Source organism: Staurois parvus, unplaced genomic scaffold, assembly GCF_062004578.1.
Source record: "Staurois parvus isolate SC_StPar_1 unplaced genomic scaffold, SC_StPar_1.0 ptg000029l, whole genome shotgun sequence".
NCBI classification, from domain to species: domain Eukaryota; kingdom Metazoa; phylum Chordata; class Amphibia; order Anura; family Ranidae; genus Staurois; species Staurois parvus.
The window spans coordinates 809,919-831,554 of NW_028317825.1; the positions used below are offsets into that span (position 1 = coordinate 809,919).

Below are 21,636 nucleotides of genomic sequence, written 5' to 3' on the forward strand. Positions count from 1 at the left end.
AACTGCACTGAGAGGTGCAGGATTTGGCAGAGGAGTTCTATTCTCCTCTCTGCTGCCGGCTGCTAAAACAAGGTGGGGGTGGATACAAGGGGGTACTTGCAGGAGAGGTGCAAGGGCCATTTGAAATGGCCTGGAGGGCTGGATTCGGCCCACGGGCCTTGTGTTTGACACCTGTGATCTATAGTCACATCGGCTGTTCTGATGTGATAGAGAGGAAATGCTCAGCATAGAAACTCACTGAAAACTGAGCATGTACAGAAGCTACCAACACTGCTTTACAAAATCCCCAACTGCATTGGGGACATGAAACAGGAGGGGGAGATAAAGAACAGCGTGGTCAACCAGGTTTTTTGCAGAATATAGAAAACAAATCTCATAGTGACTGAGTGAGTATGAACAGCATGTAATTTTTTTTAAGTCCGCAAACATACGAAAAACCCGTAAGTGTACAAAAAAATGTGCAAGTGCAAAAAACACAAAAAAGTTCACTTAGGGGTGTGCTTTGTCCATCCCCCGAAGGGGTTGGATCTCTACCCTGATTCCCCGGGGCACGAAGCTCCTGACAGGGATAAGGTTCCCATGTGGTCCGCCTAGCCAAAAGGCCTGGCGGACCCCGTTCCTTGTGGCCAGCCGAAGCCAGCCACCAAGTACTAGGTAAGGGGGCTCTCCCAAAGAGAAAAACCCCCTAGGGACAGGGGAGGAAGGAACCAAAAGGCCACACATCCTCCCCCTAGACTTCAGGGTAGGCCCGATTACCCACACCCTACCATCCTGTGAGAAAGAAAACACACACAAAAGTGAAAAGTGACAAACGTGAGGAGAAAATAAATTAAATAAGTAAGTGGCCGTGCAATTGTACACTGGCCAGGCCCTGAGGCCCGTAGCAAAAATTGCCCAGGACTTAGCCAAAAGGCCTAGCCCTAAAGGCGCAGTGCAGGAAAAGTGTTTGAATCAGTGACCATGGACCGTTTCACACATTGGGGTCCCACACCCAAGTGTTACTAAGAGCACCCCTGAGGCGACCACTCTCAGGGGGCACTGGGTCGTGGACTTTCTGCCTCCCCGGCCCTTGGCCAGACAAGGTAGATCCATTCAAACCAGGAGGAACTGGGCCCCTCCAGTTTTCCAGGGGGAATTACTCCTGGACCCCAGCAGCCTGTGGGCGCCTCGGTTTCTGTTCCAGCCTGTACTAACCATCAGGACCCCCATCCTACCAGCAGGGGTACTATACAACCAATCATCCCCGCAAACAGGAATGATGGTGGAGCACCCCCACTGGACACTGATAAGAACAAATACTACACTTGATCATAGCCAAAAGGCCGAGAAGCGATGTAATTTTTTTTTTTTTTTTTTTAAGTCCGCAAACGCGCAACTATAACGAAAAAACCCGTAAGTGTTCACAAAAAAGTGCAAGTGCGAAACACCACACAAAAAGTGCACTTAGGGGTGTGCTTTGTCCTACCCCCGAAGGGGTTGGACCACTACCCTGATCCCCCGGGGCACGAAGCTCCTGACAGGGACAAGGTTCCCATTTGGTCCTCCTGGCAAAAAGGCCTGGTGGACCACCGTTCCTTATGCCCAGCCGAAGCCGGACATCCAGTACTAGGCCAGGGGGTTCTCCCGAAGAGAAAACCCCCTAGGGACAGGGGAGGAAGGAACCGTAGGGCCACACATCCTCCCCCTAGACTTCAGGGCAGGCCCAAGGACCCACACCCTCCATCCTGTGAAAAAACACACACATAAGTAAAAAGTGACAAACGTGGGGTGAGGAAAAATAAATAAATAAATAATTAAATAAATCTATAAAAATAATAAAAAAGTGTCGAGAAGCGATGTAATTTTTTTTTTTTTTTAAGTCCGCAAACGTGCAACTATAACGAAAAAACCCGTAAGTGTTCACAAAAAAGTGCAAGTGCAAAACACCACACAAAAAGTGCACTTAAGGGTGTGCTTTGTCCTACCCCCGAAGGGGTTGGACCGCTACCCTGATCCCCCGGGGCACGAAGCTCCTGACAGGGACAAGGTTCCCATTTGGTCCTCCTGGCCAAAAGGCCTGGTGGACCACCGTTCCTTATGTCCAGCCGAAGCTGGACATCCAGTACTAGGCCAGGGGGTTCTCCCGAAGAGAAAACCCCCTAGGGACAGGGGAGGAAGGAACCGTATGGCCACACATCCTCCCCCTAGACTTCAGGGCAGGCCCGAGGACCCACACCCTCCATCCTGTGAAAAAACACACACAAAAGTAAAAAGTGACAAACGTGGGGTGAAGAAAAAATAAATAATTAAATAAATCTATAAAAATAATAAAAAGTGTCGTGCCCAAATTGTGCACTGACCAGACCCTGAGGCCTGTAGCAAAAAAATTGCCCAGAACTTGACCAAAAGGCCCGGTCCTAGAGGCGCAGTGCAAAAAGTATTTAAACTCGGTGACCATGTGCTCATTCACAACGTGGGGTCCCACACCCAAGTGCTACTCAGAGCACCCCTGAGGCGACTACTCAGGGGGCACCTAGTTTGCGGACTCTCTGCCTTCCCAGCCCCTGGCCAGACCAAGGTAGATCCGTCCAAATCAGGAGGTACTGGGTCTTTCCAGTCTTCCTAGAGGAATTACTCCCAAGGCCCCAGAACGAATCACGGCGCTCCCTGGTTTCTGTCCCTCCGGTACTAGCCTTCCGGACCCCCATCATACCAGTGAGGGTACTATACAACAACCATCCCCGCAAAGCTAGAATGGTTGGGAGCACCCCCACTGGACACTGATAAGAACAGATACTACACTTGATCTTAGCCAAAAGGCCGAGAAGCGATGTAATTTTTTTTTTTTTTAAGTCCGCAAACGTGCAACTATACGAAAAAACCCGTAAGTGTTTCACAAAAAAGTGCAAGTGCAAAAACACCACACAAAAAGTGCACTTAGGGGTGTGCTTTGTCCTACCCCTAAAGGGGCTTGGACCGCTTACCCTGATCCCCCGGGGCACGAAGCTCCTGACGGGGACAAGGTTCCCACTTGGTCCTCCTGGCCAAAAGGCCTGGTGGACCACCGTTCCCTATGCCCAGCCAAAGCCGGACATTCAGTACTAGGCAAGGGGACTCTCCCGAAGAAGAGTCCTCTAGGGATCAGGGGAGGAAGGAACCGTATGGCCACACATCCTCCCCCTAGACTTCAGGGTAGGCCCGAGGACCCACACCCTCCATCCGTGAAATACACACACATAAGGCAAAGAAAAAAGTGACAAACGTGGGAGTGCATAATAAATAAATAAATAAAGTAAAGTAAATAAAATAAAAAAATGGTACCGTGCCGAAATGTGCACAGACCAGGCCCTGAGGCCCGTAGCAAAAATTGCCCTGGACTTAGCCAAAAGACCTGGTCCTTAGGGCGCTGTGCAAAAAGAGGTGAAAAACAGTGACCATGTGTCATCTTCACACCGTGGGGTCCCACACCCAAGTGTTACTAGTGACACCCCTGAGGCGACTACTCAGGGGGCACTGAGTTTGCAGACTTTTTGCGTCCCCAGCCCCAGGCCAGACCAAGGTAGATCCGTCCAAATCAGGAGGTACTGGGTCTTTCCAGTCTTCTCGGAGGAATTACTCCCGGGGCCCCAGCTTAACTCGTGGCGCTCCCCGGTTTCTCTCCCTCCGGTACTAGCCTTCCGGACCCCCATCATACCAGTGAGGGTACTATACAACAACCATCCCCGCAAAGCTAGAATGGTCGGGAGCACCCCCACTGGACACTGATAAGAACAGATACTACACTTGATCTTAGCCAAAAGGCCGAGAAGCGATGTAATTTTTTTTTTAAGTCCGCAAACGTGCAGCTATAACGAAAAAACCCGTAAGTGTTCACAAAAAAGTGCAAGTGCAAAACACCACACAAAAAGTGCACTTAAGGGTGTGCTTTTGTCCTACCCCCGAGGGGGTTGAACCGTTACCCTGATCCCCCGGGGCACGAAGCTCCTGACAGGGACAAGGTTCCCATTTGGTCCTCCTGGCCAAAAGGCCTGGTGGACCACCGTTCCTTATGTCCAGCCGAAGCCGGACATCCAGTACTAGGTCAGGGGGTTCTCCCGAAGAGAAAACCCCCTAGGGACAGGGGAGGAAGGAACCGTATGGCCACACATCCTCCCCCTAGACGTCAGGGTAGGCCCGAGGACCCACACCCTCCATCCTGTGAGAAAAAACACACACAAAAGTAAAAAGTGACAAACGTGGGGTGAGGAAAAATAAATAAATAAATAATTAAATAAATCTATAAAAATAATAAAAAGTGTCGTGCCCAAATTGTGCACTGACCAGACCCTGAGGCCTGTAGCAAAAAAATTGCCCAGAACTTGACCAAAAGGCCCGGTCCTAGAGGCGCAGTGCAAAAAGTGTTAAACTCGGTGACCATGTGCTCATTCACAACATGGGGTCCCACACCCAAGTGTTACTCAGAGCACCCCTGAGGCGACTACTCAGGGGGCACCTAGTTTGCGGACTCTCTGCCTTCCCAGCCCCAGGCCAGACCAAGGTAGACCGTCCAAATCAGGAGGCAACTGGGTCCTTCAAACGTTCCAAAGGAGAATTACTCCCGAGGCCCCAGAACGAATCATGGCGCTCCCCGGTTTCTGTCCTCCCCGTAATAGCCATCCAGACCCCCATCATTCCAGTGAGGGTACTGTACAACAACCATCCCCGTAAACTAGAATGGTCGGTAGCACCCCCACTGGACACTGATAAGAACAGATACTACACTTGATCTTAGCCAAAAGGCCGAGAAGCGATGTAATACTGCATTTATTATTAGTTTTTAATATTGTGGGTTTACGGCCTAGTAGTATCAGCTAAGACTGTGGCTTTAAATGAACTTTTGCTTTGCTCATGGAGAGCAAAGCAACGGGTTCACTTTAATGCAGGCCCTTGCAGATACCAGCTTACACCGTTGGCAATTGCTGAGAAAGGATCCACACTTAACATGGCAAAAGAAGATAATGAACTGATGTATTGGCAGGCGCTGTTTATAGATATGAATGCCACAGGTCAAATGTTTTGCAGGGTTGGACTGTGAAGACTGAAAGATTCACTAGTTCAGGCCAGATAAGATACCACTTATCAATCAATCAATCAGTTAATACTTTACTGTTGCTGGGTAAATGTTTAGTCATAAAATAAAGAATGTATAGTAATAAATAAGTAAAAGAATGTATAGTATATTAAGAAGATATAAAACATCTACTTATAAAACTCAGAAAATACCTAAATTTGCCCACACTGATTATAGTTTTCCCTTCACGTTTAATTGCATAATGCTGAACAATTTTTGCTCCCCATAGCATAGTAGCCCCCTTTCCCAGTCTAAAATGTAGTTATTTGTTTAAAGGGGAAAGTAAAGTAATGCATAAGGAATAACCTGTTACAAAATAGTCTTTCTAGTGGTCGTAAAAAATCCCTCTCTAGTTAATGTGACATACTGCATGCTGATATTGTGTACTGATCTGACCTGAAGTTTTGATGAGTGCACTTCTCGAGCAACTTTCATTTTTGCAAAAAGAAGGAAAAGTTCTTCATCTGAAAGTGTTGTCACATTTGTGCTGAGTTCTCAAGACAGTGCTTCTGTGAGCTGGAAAGGGTCAGTGTCCTTTTTTTCCTTGGTATTGCCAGTGAAGCTCAAATGTACTGTGTCTTGTAGCCTTACTGTCACAGCAGCAGTCTGCAGGGTAGTGAATTTGCTGACATTAACTAGTCTACATCTCAACCTCGAGGCTTGAATCTAAAAGAGCAATGGAATCATAATTCTATAACATTTTTTTCTATTTTATAAGCGATTAGAAGCAGAGATTAAATAAAACCAAATCGAACCCTACTTGCGTAAACAGTGCCTTGGGTAAGGGCCCAGCTAATTGGTACATACGTACTCTCCCGCGCTTCAGGAAATGGACAGCCAAAGGGAAGCTAAGGGGACCAGGACAGAGGCAACCAAAAGAAGATGCTTCAGGGGTGCAGCCCTCCTGAGACGGGGAGATCAGCCACTAGATAAAGAGTAGAGCAGTTGGCGCACACACCTAGTGCATTATCCAAAGTTTATTCAAAGGTATAAAAGACAAAAACATACTCAGACGAAGTATGTATAAAAAGCCTGTATCAGCAGCAACATTGTAAAAACCATCGGTCCTCCTTATCCACTACACATCTGTACCAGTCTTAGAGGCTGGTCAGCAGCTCTGAGGAAAGGGACTCGTCCCCGAAACGCATCAGCCATTAGACCGCACTGGCAGCTGGAACACCTTGCCTGCCGTTGTGGCCATCTTCTTAATGCAATAGCTTTTTATTCATGCTTCGTCTGTGTGAATGTTTTTATAAACCTTGGATAATGCGTTAGGTGTATGCGCCAACTGTTTGCTCTTTATCCAGCTAATTGGTCACTTTAATATAAATTAGGCAAAAGCCTGCAGGGACACTGCTGGGTGAACTATAAAAAAGGGAGGAAATAAAGTGTTTGGGTTCTTTTTGTCCATTACAACCAATTTAGAGGGTTTTTGTGTTTGTGTGGCTTTTTTTTTTTTTGTTCATTGTCCTTCAAGTTTTTGTACACCAGCCTTTGTGTGTAATTCCAATTCTTTATATTTGCACACCTAACCTTTCTTTTGTTTTTTCACTTTTCAGTGCTGTCCGTCTGGGAACAGATATGTTGGAACTTGATTGTCATCTTACGAAAGATGAACAGGTTGTAGTGTCACATGATGGAAATTTGAAGAGGTCTACAGGTGTCAGTGTTAGTATATCAGAGTTGGACTACTGTGTGAGTATCACGTCTGCTTCTGGATTTGCATATTTTTTAAATTATTTCCCTACCTTTTACGTGAGCAAAACCATGAATGACTATCATAGCTAAGGTATCTAGATGTATCTAGACTTGTTTTAGTGAAAGTGGGCCTGGGTGAGCAAGTCCAATAAATAAAAAGTACCAACCCCAGTATCATCCAAATCCCATCAAGCATGCTTACTCATCATGAGAATGTCAAATGCACACCCAACTGTGTACCGTGTCTTTACTTTCTTCACTTATTTGTGAAACCGTGTTGTCCCACCAGCTCTAGTCTGCACAAAGCTCCGTCACTTATAATTAACAATATGCACACAAATTTCATGGCTATGTAATCTTTTCACCCATGTGCATTTTGATGTAATGTTATGAGGAATCAAAGCTCTCTTGAACTAGTTAAGTGAAAGCTTTCATCACCGATCTGTAAGCCTAATGAAGTTTTCAACTGCTGCCCATCTGCTTAGTCTACTCCGATTGTGTCATCGTGCAGTCTTAATTTTAAGCCATTTAACAAATTGGATTTCATTAAAAGGCTAGATTTACCTTAATGCACAGTTAAACTGATTTTAGACCGATACTAAAGAGCAACCCTGGCAAGCAAAGAACTTCATCCTGCATTTGTGTATGAAAACAATGGGGTTCATTTACTAAGGGCGAACAGGCTGTTCACTTTGCAAGGGAATTTTTTCTCAGAGCTTAGTGAATGTGGGGAAAAATACTCAGTCATGTGCAAGAAAAAAAATCGTTTTTGCTGGCACATGATTGGATGATGGAAAACTAGCCAAACATGGATCAAAATTCAATTTATGAATGGGCAGGCTGATTGTACCCAAGTCGGTCCATCCAGCCTGTTGGATTTTTTACATTTGATTATTGCCAGTGGCTATAGCCAGTAGCAGTAATCGTTGAGTTCTGCTGGCTGGGAAGGCTTCCCGCGCCCCCTGCCAGCAGAACACAATAGCATTGCAGGTAGGGCCGGTGCTACCACTAGGCAAACTAGGCAGCCATCTAGGACTGGTGCTGGGAGGGGGGACTGGGGGATTTGTACTAGAAGGGGGGATTGGGGGAAATTTGTGCTAGGAGAGGAGATTGGGGGGATTTGTGTTTGAGGGGGGGGTTATGCTAAGAGGGGGGATTGGGAGGGGTTGCGCTAGAAGGGGGATTTGGGTGGGGAGGAAGGAAGGGTAATTTGGAAGGGGTTGTGCTAAGAGCAGAGATTTAGGGGGGATTGTGCTAGGTGAAATTGGGGGGGGGGGATTGGGTGGATTTGTGTTAGGAGAAGGGGATGGGGGGATTTGTGTTAGGATGGGGGATTGGGTGGATTTGTGTTTGGGGGGGAGGGTTGTGCTAAGAGGTGGGATTGGGGGGGTTGTGCTAAGAGGGGGGATTGGGAGGGTTGTGCTAAGAGGTGGGATTGGGGGGGTTGTGCTAAGAGGGGGGATTGGGAGGGGTTGTGCTAGGAGGGGGATTTGGGTGGGGAGGAAGGAAGGGTAATTTGGAGGGGGTTGTGGTAAGAGCAGGGATTTAGGGGGGATTGTGCTAGGAGGTGAGATTGGGGGGATTTATGTTAGGAGGGGGATTTGGGGGAGAGGATTTGTGCTAGGGTGGAACATTTGAGGGGAAAGCGGATGTGTGCTAGGAGGGGCAAAGTAGAACTACAGGTGAAGTTTTATTTTTTTTTTGGGGGGGGGGGGGAATGTAAGTAGCTGGTCTTGCCTAGGGTGCTAAATAGTCTATCACAGTCAGGAGACATTTCCCCATGAACACTGACTCTTCTGATAGGGGAATCAAGCGGTTTTCTTTCTTTCCACCTGTGGTGGAAGAAAATAAAATTGATTCATCTATGGCTTGCAGAAGTCAGCAAAGCTTCACTTCAATCACGAAGCTTTGGGGAAAATTCCCTTGCAATGTTCAACTTCCCTTGCAAAGTGAACAGTCAATTTTCCTTTTTGTAAATCAACCTCAAAGTTGTGTCCACTATAGAGCAAGGATACTTAGGTCGACCGTAAACTTTACAAGGCGATTGGCCGCGCAGACACAATCCAACCGCCTGCTGGCTGTTATCTCAGATAGTGGCTGGAGAAACTGCATGCTTTACTCAGCTTTGAATGCATGTCGAGACATTTATTAATAAAGGCTCATGTGTACTTACAGTTTTTTTTAATCCCTTTACAATGTCCCACAGATATCTGTTGATCTGCCAGTAAAGTCCACCTAATGTAGCTCCATGTGATGGTGTGACGACAATGCTGCACTGCTCCTAAATTCAAAGCAATGTTGCCACTCTCATGTAGGCTTTGCCCACTAGTACTACAGAGGGATAGGAAGATGTCGCGGGGGGTATTGCAATTGCCTGTAGCCTGTCAATCAGAATCTGGCCACACCTAGTCCTACCCACTGCTTTCTACATTAACAATACTGTCTCAATTGCAGAAATCCCCCTACTTATAGTTTACATAGAGCGTTATTTTAAAAAGCTTCATTTGCCACAGCAGAACAATTATACTTGTTTTTTTTTTTATCAGGGAAGTGCCCTGGTATGAGCCCATAGCAACCTGTCAAATCCTTACTTTCATTTTCCAGCTGTCAATTCACCTTGTGCATTTGAAATTGGCTAGCTTTTTATTTTTTTATAGTTTTTTAAAGTTTGCATGTATGATTAATGAGGATATATTTACATTGTGAAGAACTGTTGGTCATAGTTTGTTTTACTAGGTAATTTACTTTGAGGTTTGAAAGCCTCACCCAAAGCTTGTAAGCAGAAAAAGTAGTAGGTAGATGAAGGGAGCAGGGCCAGGCCGAGACAGAAAAACAACCTGCCTTTGGTTTCATGTTGCCGGGGGCAGAGTTGGAACAGAAGGCTCTTCTAACTCTGCATTGCACGGCCGTTTCTTGCACTGTGCTGGACTGAACTGTCAACCTGATATCTCAGCCCTGCAAATTACACAGGGAGATCACTGCTCTCCCTGTGTAACCAGTCGCACTCCACTGTCATTGTGACAGCTGCACACTCTCAATAGGCTCATGATAATCAATGCACAGCACCTGGCGGTCATGGAACTCATGATTTCACAGATGTTTATTCCTTTGTAATCTATTACAAGTTATTGTAGCTTTCATTCATAATTTATTTTAAAATAAATTAAATATAAAATTTTTTTTATAATTAAACATTTTCATCTTTTATTTAACCGTAGTGAACTCTGGTTCATTTTTATTAACTCCTTTATTTGCTTCTTGTCTTAGAATTTTATTGCCAATTTTTTTTATCAATTGTATGTAAATGTGATTGTAAGCTCCAAGAAGCAGTTCCCTCTAACCCCTCGAGTATCGCACTGTATTGTTACTGTACTGTCTCATGTATTGTCTCCCATTGTAATGTACAGCGCTGAGCAAACTGTTGGCGCTATATAAATACTGTATAATAATATTCAATTTGTGTTGATGTTTGTAGCACGAAATTTAAAAAATGCTTTATAAGAGTAACATTTTAGGAAACCCTAAATACCGGTAGTTTTAAATCTAAAATTTGTAGTTAATAAAAAATAGTTGGGGTTAACTAAAATGTTAACACCTTAATTCTCTTCCCTTAGCTTTTTTTTTTTTTACTGTTTGTATATAAACATTTTAAATTTGTGTTCATTTTTGCCTAACTGAAGAGCTAGGGGTAGTGGGGAGAGGTGCATGCATTTTTGCATCCTATGGGTACCACCTTTGTCCTAACATTTTTAACATTTTGTAAAATATATTTTGTGGGTTGTACTATCTGCTGTAGTTTGCCTGTAATGATACCCATTTCATAATATCTGAATTATCTGTAAGCTGAGCTCAGATGATATGGAAATATACACCCATAAATAGACTGCATATATACGGTAAATAATTTTGTTATGTTAGTTTTCCTGGTGTAAATTCCCACCATAACTGTATACGAATATTAACCTAAAATGGAAATTTGTGCAAAGATATTCCCAGGGGGTCAAGAAATAAAAGATGAAACTGCAGTTAAATAAATTATAAAAAGGACCTATTTCTAAGAACTGTTGTAGATGTTTTGCAATAGATTCCTGAAGTGGGATACCCCTCTTCAAGATCTTTCTGGTGACCTAAAGTCGTTTGGGAGTTTGTGAACTCTAGTACTACTGCCCAATATGTATAGGCTAGCTAGCTGTATTTGCTGAGCTATAGCCAAGTCACCAAAAAGCTTCTAAGTGTTACACAGATAAACATTGCACAAGATTTGTATTTTTCTGTAATATTTCTATGTATGGAGTATGAACTTCTGAAGAATGGTGTCTACCATGCAATTGATTGGGAGGGTTGGATTTTCTCATTAAATATTCTAGTCATCCCTGATGATACAGCAGCAATGGAGAAACCCAGTGCCCTGCACTGAATATTGAATGTAAATGGTGGCTGAAAAGATGCTTGTCCAAGTATCTGATTGTTTTTTGTTTAACAATCCGGCCACCTGTTCCTGCACCCTAGACTATTAGCTTGGAGTACTGCAGGCTTATGGCCCATGTACTATAAACTCAAGGATCTTGGCATCACTCCTACCTAACTAACCACTGGTGTGTGTGTGTGTGTGTGTATATATGTGTATATATATGTGTATATATATATATATATATATATATATATATATATATATATATATATATATATACAGTCATGGCCGAAATTGTTGGCACCCTTGATATTTTTCCTGAAAATCAAGTATTTCACACAAAAAAGGTATTGCATTAACACATGTTTTGCTATACACATGTTTATTCCCTTTGTATGTATTGGAACAAATATAAAACAGAGGCAGAAAAGCAAATATGACATAATGTCACACAAAACCCCAAAAATGGGCTGGACAAAAGTATTGGCACCCTTAACTTAATATTTGGTTGCACACCCTTTGGAAAACATAACTGAAATCAGTCGCTTCCTATAACCATCAATAAGCTTCTGACACCTCTCACCCGGAATTTTGGACCACTCTTCCTTTGCAAACAGCTCCAGGTCTCTCTTATTGGAAGGACACCTTTTCCCAACAGCAATTTTAAGATCTCTCCACAGGTGTTCAATGGGATTTAGATCTGGGCTCATTGCTGGCCACTTCAGAACTCTCCAGCGCTTCTTTGCCATCCATTTCTGAGTGCTTTTTGACGTATGTTTGGGGTCATTGTCCTGCTGGAAGACCCAGGATCTTGGACGCAAACCCAGCTTTCTGACACTGGGCCCTACAGTGCGACCCAAAATCCTTTGGTAATCCTCAGATTTCATGATGCCTTGCACACAGTCAAGGCACCCAGTGCCAGAGGCAGCAAAACAACCCCAAAACATCATTGAACCTCCACCATATTTTACCGTAGGTACTGTGTTTTGTTCTTTGTAGGCCTCATTCCGTTTTCGGTAAACAGTAGAATGATGTGCTTTACCGAAAAGCTCTATCTTGGTCTCATCTGTCCACAAGACGTTTTCCCAGAAGGCTTTTGGCTTACTCAAGTACATTTTGGCAAACTGTAGTCTTGCTTTTTTATGTCTCTGTGTCAGCAGTGGGGTCCTCCTGGGTCTCCTGCCATAGCGTTTCATTTCATTTAAATGTCGACGGATAGTTCGCGCTGACACTGATGCTCCCTGAGCCTGCAGGACAGCTTGAATGTCTTTGGAACATGTTTGGGGCTGCTTATCCACCATCCGGACTATTCTGCGTTGCAATCTTTCATCAATTTTCCTCATCCGTCCACGACCAGGGAGATTAGCTACAGTGCCATGGGTTGCAAACTTCTTGATAATGTTGCGCACTGTGGACAAAGGCAAATCTAGTTCTCTGGAGATGGACTTGTAACCTTGAGATTGTTGATATTTTGCCACAATTTTGGTTCTCAGGTCCTCAGACAGTTCTCGTCTCCTCTTTCTGTTGTCCATGCTTAGTGTGGCACAGACAGACACACAATGCAAAGGTTAAGTGAACGTCTCTCCTTTTTATCTGCTTTCAGGTGTGATTTCTATATTGCCCACACCTGTTACTTGCCCCAGGTGAGTTTACAGGAGCATCACATGCTTGTAACATTCTTATTTATCCGCAGTTGTGAAAGGGTGCCAATACTTTTGTCCAGCCCATTTTTGGAGGTTTGTGTGACATTATGTCGAATTTGCTTTCTTTCCTCCCTTTTTTTGTTTTGTCCCAATACACACAAAGGGAATAAACATGTGTATAGCAAAACATGTGTTAATGCAATACGTTTCGTGAGAAATACATGATTTCCTGGAGAAATATCAAGGGTGCCAACAATTTCGGCCATGACTGTATATATATATACCAAAAAACTATCCAAATGCCCATTTAACATACCTGAAGCCACAGCCATGTGGCCAACTTTCTCTCTACTTTCTGAGGTCCTTCTTCAAGCTTCACTGCCTACATGCTGTAGATCTCATATTGGTGGAGACAACACTTCTACCAGCCTGGTCCCCTCTCATAGACAGGAGAACTTATATCAGTAGTGAGGGGACCAGTGCCCAAGAAGATAATGATCAGGGAAATATGTTGGGTCCCCAGGGCAGAAAATTAGCTTTGCTCATAGAGGAAACTGAATTCGATCCATTACATTGCAGGATGGTTCAGGATGTTTTTGTAATCAAGACTTAGGAGTAAGATAATGTAGACACTGCAATATTTGCATTTAATGTTTCCTGGAATTGGGCTTTAAAGCTTACTGTTACTGAAATTCAAGCAAATACGTATAGTTTTTTTATGTCCTCTGTTTAGTGGCAGAGGACCTGGGATAAAAACAACCCAGGCACAGACATGGAATTTAACCCTACTATCAAACTAGCCATTAAAAAAAATGACAAATATTTATTTAAGCTGATGGCCACATAGACCAGAATCTTTGTTCAAAACAGAGCTATAAAAGTTAAAATCATTTTATGGCTCTGATACTGGAGACTTTGTTATGGTAAAGGTAAATGGAGACAATGCTGGCTACATGTTGCTCATAGCAGACTTCAGATAGGCTGAATGTAAAGAAACCCCTGTTTACAATGTCCTGGAACTGTGAAGAGTGGCTCTCAGAGCTAGTGCCAGGAACCTTTAGCACCCAGGGAAAAAAGGCCAAAGGTTCTCCTCTCCTCAGTCTCAACTCAAGGGAGATCTAAAATCATAAATTAATGTGGCTCTGTTATAATTAATATTTCATTGAATGTAATTTTTTAAATAGAGGTAGTATAAGTTCTCAAATTTGACACATATCCGCCTACTTCATTCCCTTGTACAGTCCTCAAATGGGGAAAAAAAAGCATTACCAGGTGCCAGTCGACTGTGCTGCAGTGCAAAGATCATGCAAAGCAGGGGTGCTCAACCTTTTGAAGAATGAGGGACACTTAAATGATTTGGTAACCGGTCGCGGGCCACAATGAACTATGGGGTATTACCTCCCCCCAAATTACAAATGTAAACAAGCCCTTACTGTCCTGAGGCCCCTATAAGGCTGCTTTCACACTAATGCACTGCAGTTTACCTGCAAAATGGGTGCAGCACAGTGCACCTGCAGCTTTTCTGTGGGTTAGCTGCGCTTTGCCATAGCCTTCTATTACATCTAGCGGGTGTGGCACACTTTCTGAAAGTGTACCAAAACTCCTGCACTTGGCATCACTCTATGCCTGGGAAAATAGCTGGGGCTATAATGGAAGCATCGGCATATGTGGCTCCTGCGCCCTCTGGGGCTGCCTGCTTCCTCCGCTGCTGGCTCTATGCGCTCTGATGCTCTGAGATGGTGGGTAGGCAACCTGTTGATGGTAATCTGGGCTTGCCAACCCACCATTCGAAAGCATATGCATGCTCTTCCCTAGATTGAGATTGCAGGCCACATCAGAGGGCTCTGGGGGCCACAGGTTTGGCATTCCTGATGCAGAGTAAGCAGAGTGCCAGATAAGTGAGCTCATCAGTATGCTGCTTCTTCTTTCACTGTCCATTCACGAGTGGTAGAGAAGATTTGACGTGTAAGTATTACTGAACTGAAGCAGAGAAACATACCATCTGCCCTTTCAGAAAGGGCTGTGTAGTATGGCAGAGCAGTGTCAGGATAAAATGGGAACAAATCTAAATCCTTTAGCACCTAAAAGCAGCTCTAACATGTATGTATTTAATTTGTGCATTTGGCTGCATGCACATGGGCAGTTTGGCCTATCTGTGCCAAATCCTGGTGTTTTCTGGTGCCCAGAAGGCACAGGTGCAGTGCCCAGCCACATTGGCAGCAGCTTATATTTGAGGTTGTACGTGTTTAAAGATGTATGCCCTGAATGCAGAATTCCTGCCCTTGAACACATATGGCCCTAAACGCAAGAACCTCTTGGTTATTATTATTATTATTATTATTATTATACAGGATTTATATAGCGCCAACAGTTTGCTCAGCGCTTTACAATAGAACGGGAGACAATACAGCAACAATACAGTTCAATACAAGAGGGATTTGAGGGCCCTGCTCCTTGGAGCTTACAATCTAGGAGGGAGGGGTTAGTGGTACAAATCATGCAAATATCTTGGTTTAGTATATTTGACAGGTTTTCACAGGCAAGAGGCCTGGGAGCTGCACCTGTGCGCAAAAACAGTATTTAATGCCGATGGGCATAACCACCCGTGTGCAGGAGCAGTTTGCTTAAAATTCAGCTTGAAACATTATTTTTGCAATAATATGTGCGGCTTGTGTTGCACCAGTTTTGTTTTTTGTGGCTTGATGTGATAAGTGTTTTAACCACTTGGATGGAGTTCTGATTTGTAATCTGTGTTCCACAAATTGTGGTACAAGAATAAAATCCTCAGTATAGTTTAGTCCTAAAATCTCCATAGATTGTGCCGGATGATTGTATTTCCTGATTGTTTGACACACAGAGGAACACACAAGCCTATAACAGAGATCCATTGTCCCGGATGTACACAGGCAGCACTACAGTCCCAATATAAATGATAGGTGTCACAATTTAAATGTTCAATCAATTACTGCTACTGTGTTACTGATAACATGTTCAGTTTAACTTTGGCAACATATAGTTAAGTCAATAGCCATTTCAAAGCACATTTCAACATACTTTGAAGCATGTAGAAAGTTGTCCTAACAACCTTTGGAACTGTTGTGTCGTGTCTACTTATCATATGAAAGGCCAAATGACAGAAAGTCATCCCGCATGTAATTATCCTATATGATGGTTAAAGCTGAATGTCCATACACTATGCAATCTGTTTGTGCAATCTCTGTAAAATCTCCTCCATTAGAATTTCGAAAAGTGTAATAAAATATGAGGACAAACCCTAACAAAAAATTCATTTTAAAGTCCATTGTGCAGGTCCTAATTGATGGTAGATCTAAAGGAGATTGCACAATCAAATTGTATTGGGTGTGATCCTCTAAAACCCTCCAGCTGTGCTCAGGCTAGATTAAGGGCCTGTTCGCACTGCATGCATTTCAGTTGCTTTTTTTTCTGCATCCAAAACGTACAGAAAGTAGGTTATATGGTTTGTCAATGTCACAGTTTACATCAATGTTTGCAGTTCCAGTGCGTACCGGGTGCAGAAGAAAAGTAGAACATTCTGCATTTTTTTCTGTACCAGAATGCGGTAAAACGCACTGCTACTGTGTTACTGATAACATGTTGAGTTTAACTTGGGCAACATATAGTTACTTAAGTCAATAGCTATTTCAAAGCACATTTCAACATGCTTTGAAGAATGTAGTGAGTTGTCCTAATAACCTGTGGAATGGTTGTGTCTTGTCTACTTATATGAAAGGCCAAATGACAGAAAGTCATCCCGCATGTCATAGTTCACATCAGTGCTTGTAGTTCCAGTGCATTCCGATTGCTGAAAAAAAAGTTGAACAGGCTGCATTTTTTGTGCACAGAACTGTACTGGAATGTGGTAAAACGCATCAAAAACGCACTGGAGTGCACGTCTCTATTTAAATTGAAAAAGAGAGAGGGAAAAAATGAACTGGAATGCATAAAAAATGCACTGGAACACGCCAAAAATGTTTAAAAAGTGGGCATGCAGAAACGCATCCGGAATGCATCTGGACTGCGTTTCTATAGTGTGAACCAGCCCTATAAACATCAGCTTGGTTCTAGGGAGAAAAGATTTTGAGGGTTAGTGTTATGAGCAGGCAGTCTGAAGACAAAAGCAATTTATATTACTTGAGATGCAGACACAAAGCCCTATGGACACATGGCCTCGGAGGCATATACTTCTTTCAAATCTGGGCCATGCTGGGGCATGCCTGTGTAGAAATTGCTCTCTAGTAATGTCAGTTGACCTTGGGTAGTTGCTTGCTGTCTCATTTTACCGTAACTGAGGACAGTCTATGCAATGAGCCTCTTTTGTTGGTCACAAGAAACAGTTTCATGTCGGCAAATTTATGTTTGTGATCTTGTTAGAAAAGGGGATGTTCTCCTAAAAATTCTGCATGTCTGACAACTTCAGAGCATTTCCTTTTCTACATGTCAACACTGAAAATCTTGAGCTTAGTAGGACATCTGCATGCTTCAAATTCCAGTTATAAAAACTGCTGGCAGGTAATCTGTAGCATGATCCAACCTATAGACTTTAATGCAGTGTGTAATTGTTCACTCATTCAGAGACTACTGGTTGACTTTGTATTGTCTACTGATTCGCAAGATCTTATTTATTAAGTTATACGAGGTGGTATCAAAAAGTTTCAAGACTGGAAAAAGAGATTGGAACAGAATTGAGTGCACAGCAATGGAATAAAGTTTTTAAATGTACACATGAGGTGACAAATATGAGCATAGTAGAGATGAACTATAACTGTCTTTCTAGATGGTATATTACACCAAACATAGCTCACAGACAATAAGTAGATACCTGACCTCTGTGTTGGAGGGGATGTTGAGAAAGGGGTACAATGGCACATATATGGTGGGGTTGTCCAAAAATACAGGATTACTGAAGGGAAATAATCCAATATATTCAGGCGATATGCGGGATAATTGTTCCGAGAGATCCCTGGAGTTGTTTATTCTATAACTTTGAGCCCTCCCTGAAATTATATAAAAACAGGGTACTGTATCATTGAATTAGTGCGGCTAAGAGTCTGATCCCCAAGTTTTGGAAGGTCCCTGAAGCACCAAAAATTAAAGAATTGATAAAATCAAAAATATTTATAGGTTGAAGGAATTATGTCATATAGAGGATAAAATGGAAAAATTCAGGAAAAGCTGGTGTAGTTGGGTGAAATTTTAAAACCTCTGAAAGTTATATGGAACTGGTGGGTAAGGGAGGAGAAAATTAGAAACCAGAAGAGAGTTTTAATTCTGATTTTGAGGGAGAGTAAGTCAGGCCATAGACGGGCCGTTTATCATCCGATAAACGAAAAATCGGTTGGCCCTGTTGCTGATGCTGCCACCAATGTCCACGAAAAACGTCCGTTTTTCATGGATTTTCCACCATGAGCAATAAAAATAAATGAGATCTGTGAAAAACGGCCAACGGGCTGGCCCCACTAACGGCGTGATTATCAGCCGATTTTTCGTGCGGGTGAAAATTCGGCCGATAAATGACCCATCTATGGCCTGCTTATTGTTGGAGAAATAGAGATAAGCACAGAAACAGAAGAGGACATAGATTAGGAAGAGGATGTGGATGGGGGGGGGAGGAAGAGGAGGGGTTTGGGGGGAGGAGTTTTTAGGGGGATGGTGAATGGGTCTATGTAAATAATTTTTGCAAATTTGTTGTTCTTTTTATATTGGAAAATCAAATAAAAGTTAAAAAAAAAAAGTTTCAAGGCTAGTTTTGTAATACGCCAGCAGATGGCAGCACAAGGTTGACCTTCATAAGTTTGCAAAGCCAGTTATTATTTTGTTAAAGTAGCATGACATCACATCACTGTGCTGTACATAATCAGTACAGAGACTCCGCAGGCTCCACCCACTACAGGCTGCCTACAAAAACTATGGGGGGTGGGGGTGGATACAAGACCAGTTACCCTGCACAAGTAGAGAGAGCAGCCGTGACTTGTCTTTAGTACAGGAGGTTCCTGCACAAAGGCAATGTGTCACACTGGATTACTGCACAGATCTGGAAGACATACACAATTCATTTAAAAATACAGGTCTCTTCTATTTAGAAAATATTTACTTATCCCGAAGCTCACCTTTAATAAAATGTTAGGTTGGGATTCTTTAAAATACACAGTAGAAGTAGTGGCTCCCACAGCGATCATACTCCACTGTGATTAGGATTTTGGTGACATGTACTGACAACTGTTTGTATTAAGTAATTTTGTAGACTTGTTGGGTTAGCCGTTAATTGTATGTTTGTCTTTGCAGGATCTGCCTCCCTACTTGTCTCAACTAGATGTGACTTTCGAAAAAGGTAATCTCATTATTTTAAAGTGGCAGAAGAAGAGGAATGCTGAATTTGCACAATGTTCCAGCCTCTTAATCAATGGAGATAAATCTAGTTTATATGGTGAAAAGAGCTTAAAGATGACTAGACGCTATACAATCTGATTGTAAAATCTCCTTTAGATCCACTGATATCTTTGTAACATAAATGCTTGCATGATTGGATAGAGATTGATTGGATTATGTAGGCTTGTCCTCATTACAGAATTTTGGTCAATTTAAATGATAGTACAATGACATTGTGTGTATGGCTGCCCATAGAATGAGTGTATGCTTGTTTTTCTTTGTATGTGCCAGTACAGTTTTGCCCAGGTCGTTGTATCCTGTCTGGTTATTACACCAGATAGTTTGGTCATGTCTGGTTAGTAACCCAGAAAATTTTAACCTGCCTGGTTAAAGTGTTGCTAAACCCACAACCGTAAAATCAGTCTATATATGTAGTAAAGCATGCTTGTTGTCACTGTGCAACCTAAGGGGTTAATCCTCTGCATTGTATAAAAAGGCCATTTGATCCTGTCTTCTCTGCTCCTCCTCTTGTTCAAATGTCCACAACCTATCTCCTGATAAGACTGACTGAACCATAGCAATTCTGCACATGCTCAGTTTAGTGTGTATTGCTAGAGAGGTTTTTTTTTTGTTGTGTGCATGTGATCAGTACAGGGCTAATTCGCACTGTCCAGACAGTGGTCAGGAGTTTTGCATCCTCCTAGAGCAGAAAGAAAACTCCTTCTACATGCTTTTACCAGTGCTCAGCTGAAGTCACAAGACTGCTCTAACTGCTGATGAGAAAAGGTATTTAGCAGTTTATATTTACTAAAATAATTGCACTTTCATGTTCTGTGTACTGGGGGAGACCAGATATAGTGAATGCAGGGTCCTGGGCTCAGTAACACTTTAAGGTCTCATGCACACTAGAAAAGCTAAAAACTGCTTTAGAAATGCTGGACAAAAACCACTAATGTTTTAGCGTTTTTGTTGGCGTTTAGCCTAGTGTGTAAGCTACATTTAGTAGCTTGAGCATTAAGGAGCTGGGCCGCTGTTGTTATGGTGAGGGCTGGGAAGCCGGCTTGTTTGCTTGCCTTTATATGGCCCTTGGGGCACTGGTCATCTCACTGAAACAAGACACTATTGCCCACTAACACCAACTGGTCATCTCACTGAAACAAGACACTATTGCCCACTGACGCCAACTAGTCATCTCACTGAAACAAGACACTATTGCCCACTAACACCAACTAGTCATCTCACTGAAACAAGACACTATTGCCCACTGACGCCAACTAGTCATCTCACTGAAACAAGACACTATTGCCCACTAACACCAACTAGTCATCTCACTGAAACAAGACACTATTGCCCACTAACACAAACTAGTCATCTCACTGAAACAAGACACTATTGCCCACTGACGCCAACTAGTCATCTCACTGAAACAAGACACTATTGCCCACAGACGCCAACTAGTCATCTCACTGAAACAAGACACTATTGCCCACTGACGCCAACTAGTCATCTCACTGAAACAAGACACTATTGCCCACTAACACAAACTAGTCATCTCACTGAAACAAGACACTATTGCCCACAGATGCCAACTAGTCATCTCACTGAAACAAGACACTATTGCCCACTGACGCCAACTAGTCATCTCACTGAAACAAGACACTATTGCCCACTGACGCCAACTAGTCATCTCATCAGCAGTGGGGCACTATTCCTCCTACTGACACCAACGACGAGCATTATTCCTCCCACTGTTTACTTCCAATGATGCCCGGAAAATTTATATTTCTGCTGGCCACAATCCGGCTCCCCAAAAGTCTGAAGGACAGTAAACTGGCCCTTTTGTTTAGAAAATTTGGAGACCCCTGCTATAGAGTGTCACGTAAGAGTCTGCTAGGGCTTCTGACTTCTCATCCAAGATGGTGGCACCCAAGGGAGATTTTTACAAGTAATAAAATATGTTAAATACACAAATAATCTTACAGGAAGATTGTTGTTGAACTGAATGGTCAGGCAACCGGGTCTCTTTAGTGAACATATAGCATGGTTATATAGAAGTCTGTTTTATTTCAAAAAGTCCAATTCAAATCACACCCCCAACTGTACTGTGTGTCTGTTGGTCTAATATGGTTTGATTACTGGCTTACATTTTCCCAGTAATAAGCAATGGCATACTCTTTCCCTAGATTGTTGCTGTGATGGCGGAGAAGACAAGCAAATCCCTCTGTTGAAAGATGTGTTTGAAGCATTTCCAGAGACGCCCATCAACATTGACATCAAAGTGAATAATGATGTACTTGTGAAAAAGGTATGTGAAAAGAACATAACCAAGATAGATAAGTGTCCGAATAATATTTTGAGCAGAGTCAGCAGTTCTAGCAGGCCAGTTCATTTCCTTCCCATGTAGCCTG

The 21,636-nt window shown here is 43.0% G+C and overlaps 1 protein-coding gene and 4 pseudogenes across 1 annotated transcript in view; 1 reads left to right on the plus strand and 4 right to left on the minus strand.

The window, feature by feature from the left end:
* The window catches only part of GDPD1 (glycerophosphodiester phosphodiesterase domain containing 1), a 110,831-nt gene that overhangs the window by 60,080 nt on the left and 29,115 nt on the right, over positions 1–21,636 (plus strand). The window contains exons 3-5 of the mRNA XM_089656995.1: positions 6,649–6,784; positions 19,145–19,190; positions 21,412–21,533. Of these exons, the coding sequence (XP_089513121.1) occupies positions 6,649–6,784; positions 19,145–19,190; positions 21,412–21,533 (304 nt within the window). The remainder of the gene's footprint in view (positions 1–6,648; positions 6,785–19,144; positions 19,191–21,411; positions 21,534–21,636) is intronic.
* LOC149471038 (U2 spliceosomal RNA) lies at positions 1,173–1,334 on the minus strand (annotated as a pseudogene).
* LOC149471039 (U2 spliceosomal RNA) lies at positions 2,696–2,811 on the minus strand (annotated as a pseudogene).
* On the minus strand, positions 3,677–3,792 carry LOC149471040 (U2 spliceosomal RNA; annotated as a pseudogene).
* On the minus strand, positions 4,656–4,770 carry LOC149471041 (U2 spliceosomal RNA; annotated as a pseudogene).